Source organism: Nematolebias whitei, chromosome 3 (genome assembly GCF_014905685.2).
Source record: "Nematolebias whitei isolate Nwh7 chromosome 3, NemWhi1, whole genome shotgun sequence".
Lineage (NCBI taxonomy): Eukaryota > Metazoa > Chordata > Actinopteri > Cyprinodontiformes > Rivulidae > Nematolebias > Nematolebias whitei.
In genome coordinates, this window is record NC_056500.1 from 10,693,469 (window position 1) to 10,709,425 (window position 15,957).

At 38.6% G+C, this 15,957-nt stretch overlaps 1 protein-coding gene across 1 annotated transcript; it reads right to left on the reverse strand.

The window, feature by feature from the left end:
• Positions 1 to 2,699: 2,699 nt before the first annotated feature.
• On the reverse strand, positions 2,700 to 14,790 carry LOC119430560 (tyrosine-protein kinase ZAP-70). The gene is made up of 12 exons (XM_037697990.1): positions 14,386 to 14,790; positions 12,182 to 12,342; positions 11,451 to 11,589; positions 11,286 to 11,367; positions 11,147 to 11,169; positions 11,029 to 11,068; positions 7,781 to 7,988; positions 7,448 to 7,654; positions 5,672 to 5,864; positions 3,130 to 3,270; positions 2,914 to 3,026; positions 2,700 to 2,835 (listed from the first exon to the last, which is right to left on the reverse strand). The coding sequence occupies exons 1-12, from the start codon at positions 14,788 to 14,790 to the stop codon at positions 2,700 to 2,702; spliced, it is 1,848 nt and encodes a 615-aa protein (XP_037553918.1).
• Positions 14,791 to 15,957: the final 1,167 nt, after the last annotated feature.

Sequence of the window (15,957 nt, forward strand, 5' to 3'; positions counted from 1 at the left end):
ACTTGTGTCTTCTTCTGGATGAAGCCCGTGAGACAAGGGACACACAGATACACAATCATTAGTTGGATGCAGTATTTTATTTTTCTACATTTTTCACTTACTTTTCCTATTAAACAACTTTTCTTAAGTGGTGTCCTTGAACATTAAATTTCCTAAACAAATTTTACAATGTTAAGTTCATATAGTGTTTGTTTAAATTCATACTGGAAGTTGAGAAAAATTTCCAATTGCATTTAATCTTTAATGAATCCTAAGGAAAGATTACTAGAATCTGCTCAATTTTTATTATGTTATAAATGTTTTGTTCTAGGATGAAGTGAGACGCAGTCAAAAATTCAGAAAAGACAGTTATCAGTTGTCAATTATCGGCCGTACAACTGTAGTCTGAGAGATTCAGCTGAAAGTCCTGGTGCACCTTTTATTTGAACCTGCAGAGATTTGCACAGCTGATCTGAAGCAAACAGGCAGGTGTTCACCTGAACTGACCACTCCTGCTGTGTTTGAAGGTCTCCTCCTCCATCCATCCATCCATCCATCCATCCTCTTCTGCTTCAGGGTTGTGGGAGCAGCATCTTTACCAGGGAGGCACGGACATCAACAGCCACCTCTTCTAGGACCCCATGGTGTTCACAGACCAACTGACTATTAAGTAATATCCTGATGCTGCTCAATAATCCAGGTAGAAAAATCTAAAGTTAAGTCTGGTCCTCTGGACATTCACAAAACAAACAATAGTTTATAATAAACAAATGTTTGTGTTTTTTGAATGTCCAGAGGACCAGATTAACTTTTTTTAGATTAATAAGTAATAAATTTATGTTTTTAAATTTAATGAAAGACAAAATTTAATCTGTTTTCAAGTCTATTGTAAAAGCGGTTTCAAAGATTACAGCACAGTGTGATGTTTTGCAATTTTAACATGAACCTTGTGCATATCTGCAAATAAAAGTGAAGATATTTTTAATACATCTTTATTGTAAAAAATATATACTAAAATGAAAAACAATGGATTTAAAGCAGGCAGGGAAGGCAGGAAGGTAGGATTATGAATCAGGTTTTAAAGTTACAGCTCATGAGGTACTCCATCAGAGCATGACATCTCTTCCACAACATGTGACAAAACCTTCAGGGTGTTCTTCTTCTAATACTTTAGTGGTGGCTAGTAAGTAGCTTAAGGGAGCACTACCGCCACCAGGTGGTAAGATGAGTTGGATTCTAGTCCCCGCCTACAGAGCTGGTCCAGAAATGTACATGGAAACGCAACAGACCCGAGCCGATCTGAACCAACCCAAACTGATCTGATCTGTACTGTGACAGTGGAAAAGAGGCATTAGAGGGGGGGATACTGTAGGGATCTGCACCTGCCCTGCTCTGTGCAGATAGTTAATGACTCTCACGTGCCACGCATTGTGTTTAATTAGAGACTCCCCTTTAAATACTGTGCTCTCCTGCATCTCAGGCAGGGGAGCTAGTGCCTTGGTATTTCATGTTTCTCCTACGAATGTAAGTAGTATCGCTGCCCCGACATCATTTGTTATTGTTGCCTTTTTGTGATTAAAACGCCTTTTTTTTGTAACCTTGTTGGAGTCCTGCTCGCATTTGGGTCTCAACCACCGTCCAACCGTGACAGAAATCTTTTGTGCATAGCTTCACACTTCCTCTGCTTCAGGGAGTCAACACAACAAAGTAAACCACAGAGCTTAATGTTTTTAATTAAAGACGAGAAAAAATGTTAAAGCAAAAAAAAAAAAATTACAGCCAAATCATGCTGTTTGAAACCAGACATCATATCTTTGAAAACAGCGCACACACAAAAAGAACCCTCTGAAAGTTTTTATTTCTATTTATCCATTTTGTTTAAACACACCCCACCTCACTACAGCCTGCAGAGTATAAAAATATCACCATCCTTGTTTTATGCTAAGCTTCATGTTAGTTTTAGATTTTTTGTGAAGCTTTTGGCTATTTGGCAAAATATTGAGCAATCATAGTTTTAATCTTTTACTTACTTTATATTTACTTCATTTGACCTTAAAAAGACAACTTCCTATAGGTGAAGGCAGTATTTTTAATAAGATTATAAAATCAAGCATGCAGTTCCTAAATACCTGAATAAAGAAGTCGTCAAAGTTTGGAAACAGGAAATGCAAACCAGCTCGAGCAGCTCAATGAAAATTTAAATATTTACCTGCCACAAAAAGTAATGCAAAAATCAGAGGCTAGCACTGCAGCAAAAAGATACATCATCAAAACTTGAGAAAACGTGGAGGAAAATCCGACAGAGCATGAAACACAATGTCAGATGGGGACAGGTGGATTAATGGTAACAGGGAACAGGTGAAGGTGGAAGTGGCAGGACAAAGGAGCAGAAGCTGACAAAAGAAAAACATTGGGAATGGAAACGCAAGAAAATGTAGGGGAGAAAAACAAAGTAACAAGAAAAAACACGTAAAAACTATACAAATGAACAAAAACCACCCTGAACCCAGAATCCCCACAGAAATAATTAATTCATTCGTCGCTGTGAAGACATTAACATTCAAACCATGACAGACGAACAGACAACCTCCTTACATGAAACACTGAGCTTCGATTTACATCATGGAGGTCAGTGCTCCTCAATGCGCTCATAAAACGCTCTTTGTTTTGAGAGTTTAATGACTGGTTGAAAGGATGCTTTGTGCAGCAGAATGTGCCTTTTATTTTCTCCTTTCTGTCTGTTTGGTAGGCTCATCAGCTGCTGTGGCTCCATCAAGCTTGGCCTTGCCACATATGGAGTAATGATAGGACCTCATGGACTCCTCGACCTTCTTGAAGTCAGGACGCTCCTCAAGCCTTACAAAAAGAGGAGGTATACAATCTCAACCACAACGTTTGTCTCAAAGAAAACCATTTGTTGTTTTTTTCTCTTACGAGTGTGTCCAGCACTCTTTCATCAGCGTGTACATTCTCTCTGGACATGCTGGTGGACTCTCCAAGCGACCTCCACTCTCGATGTAGCGCGTCACCTCATTACCTTTCATTTTCTGTTCCAAAAGGTTAACAATATGAGGAATTCTGTATCACCTAATTGTGATTAAATATAGCTCACGTTTACCTGTCACTCATCTCTGCAGAAATATATTATACCTTGTAGGGTTTCCCTCCATAAGAAAAGGCCTCCCACATGGTGATCCCATAACTCCAAACGTCACTTTTGCTTGAGAACTTGTGGAAGTTGATACATTCTGGAGCATACCACTTCAGAGGCCATTTTCCTGCAGTACGAGCCTGAAAACACAGCAACACATCCAAGAACGCACAACGGACTTTAACAAATTGACAATATTGATTCAGCAACAGAGGACGTATGAGTTTTAAAGACTAGAGAAAATACATTTTCTGCTTTGGTAATGCGAGGAAAGGAGAAGACAACAAAAAGTAAAATGCTAAATGCACAAAAAGCAAAAGACAAGCTAAAAAGAGTTAATCACCAACTAAAAGTTAAAAGAAGCAGACGAGTAGCTAAACACTAGTCATAAGCTAAATGCAGCAAAACAATATCTTCATGCTAAAAGTAATAGCTAAAAGCTAAAAATAGCAAAAACCTAATTAAAAGTTAAAGGTAGCATAATTATAGCAACTATAAGCAACTAGCCTCAAGGCTCCTTACTTGGTCCTTTGCTGTTCACAGTTTATGTAAACGATCTGTGCAAGAACTTGCCTGATGTTAAATCTCATCTTTATGCTGATGATATGGTTATTTATTGTTCATCTTCTTCATTTCACAATCATTTAAACTGCTGCAATCTGCGCTTGATACTGTTCAGTGCTGTCTGACTGGGCTTAAGTTGGTTTCGAATGCAGACAAATCAAAGGCTGTGCTATTTTCAAACGGCAAGCAGCTTCCACCTATCCTTCCCAGCTTCTTAACTGTTCCAGGAGCTGAACTTGAAGTGGTCAGGTGCTACAAATATTTAGGTATTCTCACTCATGAGAATCTATCCTTTAAAGCTCATATTGACAAATTGGTTTCTAAACTCTTAAACTGGGATTCTTTATTAAAAACAAGTGTTTCTCGCACCAAGTCAGAAGGCACCTGATTATTTAAACCATTCTGCCACTGGTAGATTATGGAGATCTGCTATTTATGAACTCTTCAGCCCAGCTTTTGAAAAAAACTGGATACTGTATATCTTTGTGCTCTGCCTTTTATGACTGACATCAAATACATCACTGCACTTTGTATGCTACAGCAAAATGTCCCTCTTTGACTGACCGCAGACTTTCTCACTTGCTGTTTTTGTCTATAAATGCATCCTTGGGCATCTTCCTACATATTTATGTTCACTAGAACTAACAACCATTATAGTCCGCGCTCTCAGGACATCATTTTGATGCAGGTCCCAAAGGTCAGAACTGAACTGAGTAAAAAGGCTTTTAAATCTTTCATTCCTGCCACTTGGAATATTCTGCAGAAGGATTTAAAGTTATTTCTTGTTACCTTGTGGCAATTTAAATCAATTCTAAAGGAACGAGAGATCAGATCACTTGGCTCCTGTAACTGCCCAAATGTGTAATTATGGGATTTCATGTATTTGTTCTTGTATTTTGGATTTGTTGTATGTTTTATGCTGCTGTCTTGGTGAGGTCACTCTTGCAAAAGAGGTTTTTAATCTCAACGAGTTATTTTCCTGGTTAAATGAAGGATACATACATACATAAGCAGCATAAGACGCCAAAAACAGAGCAAGTTTGCTGAAGCAAATGTGAAAGAGAACAAAGTTTTCAAAAGGACTGAAGACACCAAAGTATTTCTATGGTGAAAATACTTGTAAACAAAATATAATGGAGGCTGGAGGCTGCACAGCTGCAGAAAGAAAAGCTTTGCAGAGAGTGGTGAAGGCTGCACAGAAATCCCCACCATCACAGACATCTACACCTCCAGATGCAGGAAGAGGGCCACCTGCATCATGAAGGACCCCACCCACCCAGCACACACACTTTTTGCCCCACTCCCCTCAGGAAGGAGGTTAAGGAGCATTAAGTGTAGAACCACTAGACTGAGGAACAGCTTCTACCCTGAGGCTGTTAGACTCATGAATATCTAACTAGAATAATCACTGTGAAAAACCATATCATGTTGCTGCTGATCTGTTTCATGTTGCTGCTGATCTGTTTCAATGTTGATGTGTTCATGCGTGCACATCTGCTCACAGACTCATGTCTGTTTGTGTCATGTTTGTGCTGATGTTCAATGTTTTATGTTACGAGTGCTTAGTGTATATTTAGTTGATGTTTTTCTTAGTTCATATCTTAGATGTTATTACTGTTTTTCTTAGACATTTTATTGTTGGATGTAACTGGGACCTTGTGTACATAATTTCGCTCCACCACATGTACCACATGAGGTGCGAATGACAATAAAGAAACTCTGACTCTGACTCTCTGACTCTGATAATATTTAAATAGTAAAGTACATGTATTTAAAGTAAAACAAATAAATTATAGCACCTATCTTCTGAATGAGCTGAACATTTTGATAAGATATGGCAGAAAGTGTGCAGAAGTAGTTGCAAAAAAAAGTTTGGAAAAATATAGAAACAGAAAAACATTGGCGTGATTGCTGACTCCGAAGATTCTTTTAAAAAGCTGTTAAAGTGGAGCAACATTTTAAACAGTGGCCCCATACTTTGTAGTAGTTGTTGTCGGCTCCCAGAGCCTTGGAGAGCCCAAAGTCACTGATTTTGGCGAACTGTGGGTTGACAAGCAGAACGTTGCGAGCTGCCAGATCTCTGTGCACAAAGTTTTTCTCCTCCAGATACTTCATCCCCATCGAGACCTGGTGCATCAAGTTGACGATGTTCTCCACACTTACAGAATCCCTGCGGGGACGGAAACCAGGAAAATCAGAAGATTAGGCCACACGCTGTAGATTTATTTTATTTGTACAACACAGATTTTGGTTCTTGAGGGTGCTGCATAAATAAGATGTCACAGCTAATAAAACTAGTGTGCATTTGATATTTCATTTCAATATATCACCATTTAGAGCAGTCGTCAAGTCAAAGCTCATTTGTTTGGCACTTATTAAGCAATTTTAAGAAGAAAGATTTAAAACCGGGACTGGACCAAATGAATTTAAAAGTGTCTCTGCATGATGGAGTGTAGATTGTTCTTGTGCCTTTCTACTGACGGTATATTTATGATGCTGACACATATCCTTCCTTATACCACATTAAGTTGCTATGAAAAGAAAACTGCTTCATAAATGTCAGACATGACTTTCCGTTTTCTGTTTCACTGCTTCCTCAATGTCTCATTTCCTCAAATAAAAGGTTATTGTATGACCTATGCCAGAGGCTCATTAGACCTGGAAACATTTTTATTGTCAATTATGATAAGTAAAAAACAATAATAATAATGTGACGAGTCAACAACGTTCACAATGTTCTTTTCCTGTTTATAGCTTCTTTTGTTTTCTTGCAGTCAAGCTACTTCTGCACACTTTGTGCTATTTTACCCACTTGTTTATCAAAACGTTCGAGTTGTGCTATAACTTTATATTTATTTTTTACTTTTATACTTTAAATTTTTTTTTTTTTACATTATTAAAAAAAAAAAATCTTTCAAAACTTTGATCTCTTTGACAGCTGGTCCAACATACTTGTCTGTTTTTGTTCTTTTTAACTACTTTTCAACAACTTTTAGCTTTTGGCTGTTTTTAGCTGTTAGAAATTGTATTACTATTTTTAGCTTTTAGCTACCATTTTACTGTTTTTTAGCTTTAAGCTACAGTTATGCTAACTTTAGTTTTGAGTAACCTTTCTGCAAAAATGACGTTTTAACTACAGCTTCAAAAATTGTAGCTTTTCAGTATGGTTTTTGAAAATTTTAGCATTCAGCGGCGGTTTTAATATTTTTAGTAACATCCATCCATCCATCCATCCATCCATCCATCCATCCATCCATCCATCCATCCATCCATCCATCCATCCATCCATCCATCCATCCATCCATCCATCCATCCATCCATCCATCTGCAGCTGTTAACTTTACCTTTTAGCTATTTTGTTGATGTCATCTTTACCCGCTGTTTCTTTGTTTTAGCTACTGTTTTGTTAATTAGCGATTACAGTTGTTCGTTAATTTTAACTTTTAGTAACAGATTTGTTCACTTTACCTTTTAGCTACTGTTATACTAATTGAAGTTTTACTCACTGTTTTGCTGATTTTAGCTTTTAGCCACTATTTAGCTCATCTTGGCATCTCTTTTCCTTTTTTTAAACTTGATTAATGTGGGTAAAGAGTCCTTTTATTAAACACATTTCAGCAGACATTCAGCGATCGCTCTTCATTTTTTACAGAAACAACAGTTTTCTTTTACAATGTAAGTTTACTTTCAGCAGAGGTGTGTAATTTAAAGCACACATTTAGTCCCTCCTGCAGTGGCTCTCTTTGTACTCACTTTTTGGTGGAGAGGTATTTGTTGAGAGGACCAGCAGCAGCCATCTCCATGACGAGCATCAGACTCTCACTGTGGCACAGGCCGAGCATTCGGACGATGAAAGGGTTGCTCAGCTGGTGCATGATCTCTGCCTCCCTCATCATCTCCTCCCTCACCATCTTTTCATTGTCGCTCTTCAGCACTTTGACGGCCACATCTATTTGGCCCCTGACAACAAAATACACATAAAACAGTAAAGTTTGTGAATACAGCAGAAGTACAGGTTATACTCATCTAGAAGAAGTTAAATGCAGTCTTTTATCATTTATTTTTTAAATAATGTTTAAGTCTCACGCTTCTGTCTTGAGGACTCCTTTCTTGACGCAGCCGAAGTTCCCGGAGCCGAGCTCTATCTCCTCGTCCATCATCAGTTGTTCTCTCAGGATGTTAAACTTCTTGATGTCATTCGGGTTGTGATACGGGTTGAATCCGTCACAGTCCATGGGAAGAATGTCACGATTTTTAGGCGAAGCGTTAGTTGTGCTCAGGGCAAAAGCTGCAGCTGGAAAATTAATTGTTTATTTAGTCAAAATATTCTGTCAGAACACTACTTACTAATTGGTTAAACCTTCAAACACCATGATCTGAAAATATATTTTACATTCTATCATTTTAATTGATTTTGTTCCTGTCATTTTTTAGGCACATAATCCCGGACATTTATCGTTAAAAACCCAGAATTTAATCAAATATGTTCAAAACATTGATTTGACATTTAACATTTCTTTCATAAATTTATTTTCAAAGTGAACAAACGACAACAAATTAAGTAACCAAAACATACTTAATGTCATTAATGTTATTTTCACATCTATTTATTTGCACGTCAAATGTTTTTTTTCCAACCTTCTCCATGCATCAATTATTTTTACCCGCTTCTTCCTTTTGGGGTTGCCGGGCAACTTTTTCCAACTACTTTTAACTTTCAGTTTAGCTAAATTTAACTATATTTTAGCTGATTGCCCAGTTTTAAGACTTGCCTTTTTGATAAATCCTATAATTAGGGTTGGCTTGTTATGCTGCCATAGGCTTAGACTACTAGAGGACAAACAGACCTCATTTCCTTAAATTAATTGCTAAAATTGAATAGTTTTCATTTTATACTAGTTCAAGGTTTTTTTTATTGTCATTCACATCACATGTGGTACATGAGGTGGAACAAAATTGTGTACACAGGGTCCCAGTTACATTCAACAATAGCAAAAATATAAAGTGTAAAAAGAAACAGTAAATAAGGATCTAAGATATACAGATATACGCTAAACGAACACCAAACGGTACGCTAAAAGATCTAAAATATACGCTAATCAACAATAGTGCAAAACAATACAATGCTTCTATATTAATGTAGTGAACCTGATCTGACCCTGATCTGACCCTGATGACCTCAAATCTATCAGATGGACAGAGACTGTTATTTCATTGATCTGAATACAGTTTGAGCCATCTGGTGACTCTCTTTCTTGAATTAATCAAGCAGAAAAGACAATTTTTATAATCATCACTGTTTTACAAATGTTTGATAATCAAATTGTGTTAGTTCACTCAATGTTTACAGGTTGAAGAGAACTACTCATTTTTATTTTACATAAACAGTAAGTAATGATTTTTATTCCTCATTCAAAGAAGAAATCAGGTTAATATGCATTTCTTGATTTTCTGTCTGAAATGAGCCAAGTTTGTAAGTATGTTAAAGGTCGGTTTTCGGTCAACTAAAATGTTTACCGAGAAAAATGTCATGTTTAAACTTTTTCAGAAGATAATAAGTGTAGACTCCACGAAGTCTGAAGTCCTACAATAATCTTTCTGTTGTCACTAAAACAATCCTTGACTTATGATAACATCTTACATCACAAACCACACCTCTATTTCTGGTCCATCGACCAATCAAAAAGCTCTCAAATGACCCGGAAGTCGACCCATTTAAAATGTGGCAACTTCCCAGTTCATGCAGAGGCTGAAGAGTTGAAGGAGTTGCAAGAAGCTGAGACGCTGAGTTGCTGGAGTTTGTTGGTTGCTGTGTTGCTGTACTCAGAAATGAGTTCAACTAGAGAGCGCACAGAGTGATGGAGTTAGAGCTCTTGGATGCAGACGCGTTCAGGATGATCCAGAGACGTTTTGGGATTATAATTTCTGTTTGAACACCACGCACGACTCTCTGAGGGTTTGGCAGTTCTCACGGAGACGCTGAAAGAGTCAGAAAGGAACCTACTCCGACGCTGATTCCATCGTCAACCAGGTAGAGGGTTCTATTTTCGACTAAGTGTACCGGAGGCCAGCTGATATCTGATGGAGCGTGCACGTTCTGGTCATAACAGATTAATTCCCTCACATATCTCTCTGTAAGATAAATCTCCATTTCATCTTAAACTCTGCTTTCTCTTAAAATCAGTACAGATATTTTAGAAATATCTGAAGCAAAGTCCTCAATCACCGCCGCGTGATTGAAGCTCATTATTTGTGAAACTTGTCTGTTATTATTTTCATATTTTGCCAAATTAATGTAAATGTTTGATGTTAACTTTGATTCTGAAAATAAATGACCGCATTCATTTGATGGGTCAAAGATAATAACGTCTCTCGTTCGCATTTCTGTTAAAATTCAACGCACGACCTTACACAGTCAGAAAGATGAGGAACTCGTGAAAATTGTATGCATATATCTCGTATATGTACTACTACATTAACATGATTCTTGACCTGCCATTGTGTATCTGTTCCTCTCAAATCCAGTTGGTCGAAGCAGATGGTCGCTTGTCCTGAGCCTGGTTCTGCTAAAGGTTTCTTCCTCATGAGGGAGTTTTTCCTTTCCACTGTCGCCTTCATGCTTGCTCAAGATGAGAGTTCTGCGATGGAGACGCAGTCTGCTCCTCAGATAAATGGTGTTAGATTATTTTTATATACCGTATAGGAATATTTCTGTTCAGTGCCCCGAGACGACTTCTGTTGTGATGTGGCGCTATTTAAATAAACTGAATTGAATTGATTTAACCTTTAACATCTGTTGAACTACTTTCAACTATAGTTTTGCCTAAGTTTGCATCTGTTTTGCCAACTTCAGCTACTGTTTAATTTTTTTTTTTTTTTTTTTTACTCTAGTAGCTGGTTTTGTACTTTTAGCTACTGTTTTTCTAATACAAGTATTGATTGTGTTGTTTGAAATTTGGCCTATTTTTTGCTATTTTATCCACCGTTTTGCTACTTTTAAACTTCCAGCTTGTTTTCTGTTTCTTGTAGCCTCTGTTATGCTCATTTGAGCTATTAACAACTATTTTTTTTTGTAGCTTTTTCAGCAGTCATTTAACATTCTTGCAGCCGTTTTGTGTTAAATACAGTTTCTCTAGTTTCAGGTTGCTTTTTTTTTGCTTCTATATTTTGGATTTTTCTTGCTCCACGGATTATGTCTTTGTGTTATTTGTATTTTCAGGGTTAAGTTTTCCTTTTAAACAAACCCACATAAGGACAAGCATGGAGCTCTGGGTGAAAAGGCTGCAGTAAATCAAGTTGTTCAGGAAGCTGTCAGCTGTGGTGTAAGGACTAACCTCGGGGTGGCGGTGTGTATCCATTTGCACCGGATCTCCTCTGAAAGAAAAGTTGAAGAGATCTCAGAGAATGAAAGTAATGCAGACTTAAACAGACAAGGATAAAGTGAATACTTACTGTTGCAGGAAGACTGGGAGTCTCTGAAGTGTTAAAAGACAGATTAGTGGCAATAATTTGATAAGGACTGCGTGGCAGGGATAAATATAAAGTAGAAACTCATAATGTTAATGATAAAAAAGGAAAAGCTGTACCGTACTTTCAGTAGTTTTGCCATTGATGCAGGCCTCGCTGAGAACAGTCACCAGACCATCAGGTTTCATCTTCAGATATTCAACCAGCTGAAAAAAAAAACAAACCTTTTTATTTTTGCACAAATGCAAACAGATGCGTAACCAATGACAAATTAAAGTAATTAACCTACCTGCCATATTGTGTCAAACTTTGTCCCCTCTGGCATGGACAGTTTCCCAGATTTGTCCTGGATAACCTGGTAGTGATAAACTGTCTTCCCGTACATGACGGAGAGAGCAAACGAACCAGCTCCCTCTTTGTCTCTGACTCTGAGGAGATGAAACACAAAAAAGTGAATCTGAGCCCTGAACATCTTAGGGATCAACTCAACACTGGGGTGTTAAAGAGTCTTTTAACCCACACATTATAATCTCCTATTGCTCCATATTTTTCTAAAAGGACACTTTTCTCACAGACTGCAGGTTTATTTGTGGTTCCTAGAGCTTCCAAAAGTATAATGGGAGGTATTTTTCCGTTATCTTACTCCTCTCTTGTGGAACCAATTTCCAGTTTCTGTTTGTGAGGCTGACACCTTGTTCACACTAAGATTTTTGATAAATCCTATAGTTAGGGTTGATTTGGGTTTCCTAAGCTATTCCTTAGTGATGCTGCTATAGGCTTCGACTGCTGGAGGACTAATTGACCACATTTCCCCACTCTGCTGCTGTCTTTACTCACTGTAATCAAACTACACCTGGACCAGTCCTTCTGTCCTTTCTAACCCCAGCCAGCCGATGCAGATGGCCCCTCATCCTGAGTCTGGTTCTGCAGTAGTTTTCTTCACGTTAAAAGGGAATTGTTCTTCTTCACTGTCACCAAAGTTCAGACAGAAAAGCAGAAATCTAATGCTGAGCCACTTACAGAAATTTGCCGTCTGGTTGCGCTCCAGAGTAAAGTCTCCTCTCTCCTTCTTCGCGATTGATTTTCCAGTGGTACCAAGACATCTTCTCGTGTGCTGTGGTGGCAATTAGCTTCTCCAGCTGAGGAGCCTGGCTGATGATGGCCTGCTCCATGGATTCCCCCTAAGCAGGCACAGAAACATTAGTTAGAACTACAGGGTTTAGTTTCAACCTGCATGTCATGACTAAGCCTGCCACAATACCAAATTTTGCTGGGCGATTAATTGTCTCAGAAATTATTGCGATAAACGATAATATTGTTTGAACTTTGACAATAATTAGTAATTATTAGTTATAGGCAGCACGAGTTGCTGCCTTTCAGTGCGCAAGTCCCTGGTTCAAATCCCGGTCCGGGGACCTTTCTGGGTGGAGTTTGCATGTTCTCTCCGTGCATGCATGGGTTTTCTCCGGGTACTCCGGTTTTCTCCCACAGACCAAAAACATGCATGTTAGGCTGATTGGTAACTTTAAATTGTCCCTAGGTGTGAGAGAGAGAGTGAATGATTGTTTGTCTCGTTCATCTCTGTGTGGCCCTGTGGTGGACTTGTGACCTGGCTAGGGTGCACCCCGCCCCTCAAAAAATGATTGCCGGACATGGGCACCGGCGACCCCCGTGACCCAAAATGGAAGGAGCGGGTAAAAGATGATGGATGGATGGATGGATATCAGTAAACAAGTTCTCAGCTTCTTTTTGCAGAGAAAAACAATTTTTTACATGAAGACACGGGTTTTAACCGGGAATTTTGGAGCTTCAACAAGACGGAGGGTTTTTCCCGAGGTCAGCCTGTTAGCTTAGCTCGTAGCTTAGATTTTAAGCTTAGCTGCTTTTAATGATCCAAAAACAACAAAAAAAAAAAAAAAAACAACGTGATTTTGGACGGTTAAAACAGATTTTAAAGAGAAAAGGAAGGGTCAGTGAAGAGCACTGGAGTTGAACCTTTTGTCATCCAGTGTCTTCAGTAAAAAGAGAGAGACACGAAGAAACGATAAAGCCGATAAATGAAAATGAGATCGATAATTTTCATTTATCATGTGATTAATTGATTTATTGTTTATTGCGACAGGCCTAGTCATGACATCACCTCAGCAACCGTTGCTCATGTTTCTGACTTTGTTCACCAAGACAGGCTGTGAAATAAACAAAGTGAAGAGGCGGCAGGTTGTGATCACATACACTCAAAGCTCAGGTTGGCTGCTGTAATGGAGCCCATACAGAGATACTGGTCTCAATAGCAGCAGGATGCAGATGCTAAAAACAGATAGGAACTTCTGAGAGCCTCACTTTAAATTCAGAAGATGGGCAACGACAAGTTAGGCTCATAAGAAGGTGTGCTTACAAAAAATCTGCTCCTTCAGCTTCTTCTTTAGCTAAATTCAGCAGAAGGTTGGCTAAAAACTAAAAATAACAACAGGCTAGCTAAAACTCTAAAAACTCTAACAAGAATCTAAAAGCAGCAAAAAGCTATCTCAAAGCTAAAAGTAACAAAGCAGCTAGCAAAAAGCCAAAAGTATGAATGAGTTTGCTAAAACTATAAACAGCAAGCTTAAAGCTAATGCATAAGGCTGACAAAGCTAAAAGTAGCAAAAGGTTAGGTAAAGGTAGCAGAAAGATAGCTAATATCCTAAAAAATAGTAAAAGGATGTTAAAAGCTAAAAGAAGCAGAATGGTAGCTAAAAGCTAAAAACAGCAAAGGGTTAGCTTAAAAGCTAGAATGGTGAAAAAGCTAAAAGTAGCATTAGAAGACAAAATAGAGCAAATATGCTGAAGTAGATTTTGCAGAGAACAATGTTTTTCAAGGAACTGACGAGATCACAATGTGTTTCTGTGGGGGATATACGTATAAACAAAGGCAAATATTTGAAAGATGTAAAAAGTACATAATAATAAAAGTCATAGCAACCATCTCTTGAATGAGCCAAACTTTTTGATTCATCAATGGCTAAAATAATATAAGAAGAGCGCAAAAACTCAAGAAAAAAACAGAACAAAGCATGAAAACAACAGTGATCTTAATAAGTATAACTGATAACTTGTTTAAAATCTACAGAGTCAAAAGTTTTCTACTAAAAATTAAATCTAAATTGTATTTGGTATGTTTTCTTTCCACGACGAGTTGTTTTTATAATGGAACTTTGTGAAGATTAAGGTTTGAATCAGAACCTCACCTCCAGATTCCAGGTCTGCTTCACGTACTCCCTCAGCATGTTCTCCCTCATTTTGTCAAAGACGCCGGTCTTTATCGGCGTTTCGGCAGGGCGCAGACAGGGCTTCCTCAGGGGACACACCAGCCCGTCGGCGTCTTTGCTGTAGAACTCGCACAGCTCTCCGGGCCCGCAGTGAGGCTTGCCTCCTGGGATGCAATATGTCCCGTTGAGCTGCTTCTCTATGGTGTAATGATGGAACTCCAGGTTCCACACGACGGACAAGACGTAGCCTCCCAGACTGCGGAGACACTGTCGCAGTAAAAAGAGGCCGTCGGCCATGCCGGCCAGCTTCAGGTTCTGCTCGGCGTCCGAGCGGCTGATGCTGCCATAGAAGAAAGGCAGGTCCACAGCAGGGTCGATGGACATGGTGAGGCCTGGACCTGGTCTTGGAGTCCTACAGATGGAGGTAATGCAATAAAACTAGAGAGACAGAAAGAGAGACAACCTGTTCAGTAGAACATTACATACAGTAAATTCACCTCATGACCTCTGACCTTTCAGATTTCTAGCCCCATCGTCTTCCACTGCCCACTTTAACCAACATGTTCATCCTAATAACCAAATTACAAAAAAACGCATGAGCGTGAAGGTGCAATCCTCACCGTTTCTGCTCTTCTCAGACGATATTCTAACAGGACTAACTTATCAGAGCGGTGTCTTTCTGGACTGACGGCTCTGCAAAGAGGAGCGGGGAGGAATTGTGTGTCTGGATGAGACACTCAGCATTGAACACCCACACTTAGAGACTGCTCGAAGCTTGCAGATTAACAAACTTGTGACAAAAAGCCACAACAGGAAGCTGCAGCTGCTTCACAGCCTCATTTCTCCAGCATGTTGCTCTTCCGTTGAACAGGTGCCGCTTGGTTCTAGAATATTCCCTTCGCTTTAGACCTTTAAATTCATAAAATAATCCTTTTGAGTGAACAAATAAACTATTTGGAGGAAAAATCTGCTCGAGAGTAATGCTATAATAATCGTGTTTGGATTGAGACGTGCATTTAGACAATTAGATGTGACTGTTTGAGATGAGAGAAAGATAAGATGCAGGTTGGAACATTCAGCCGACTGAACTTTTTTCAATACATATTTACAATACCCCCCCCCCCCCCCCCCAAAAAAAAAGGAAATAACGTGAAAGTCAAAATTATTGATCAAGTCTAAACAACATAAAAATGGATTCTTGGTTTTGGATCCTCTAAATTATTAAAACAAAGATATATTCCTCTTTACATGCTGGAAACTAATAATTACACATCACTCTGTTTGACTTCATGCCATAAAGTTTTCAGTTTTACTAATTCAATTCAATTCAGTTTATTTATATAGCACCAGTTCACAACAAAGTTGTCTCAGGGCACTTTCCAGAAACATTCACATACATAGAAAAGCCAATTAGTAATTTAGTCTCTATCTAAAGAAGCCAGCAGACTCATTGAATCTATCACAGTCTGTCATTCTGAGCAAGCACAGTGGCAACAGTGGAAAGGAAAAACTCCCTTTTAAAAGGAAGAAACCTCCAGCAGAACCAGGCTC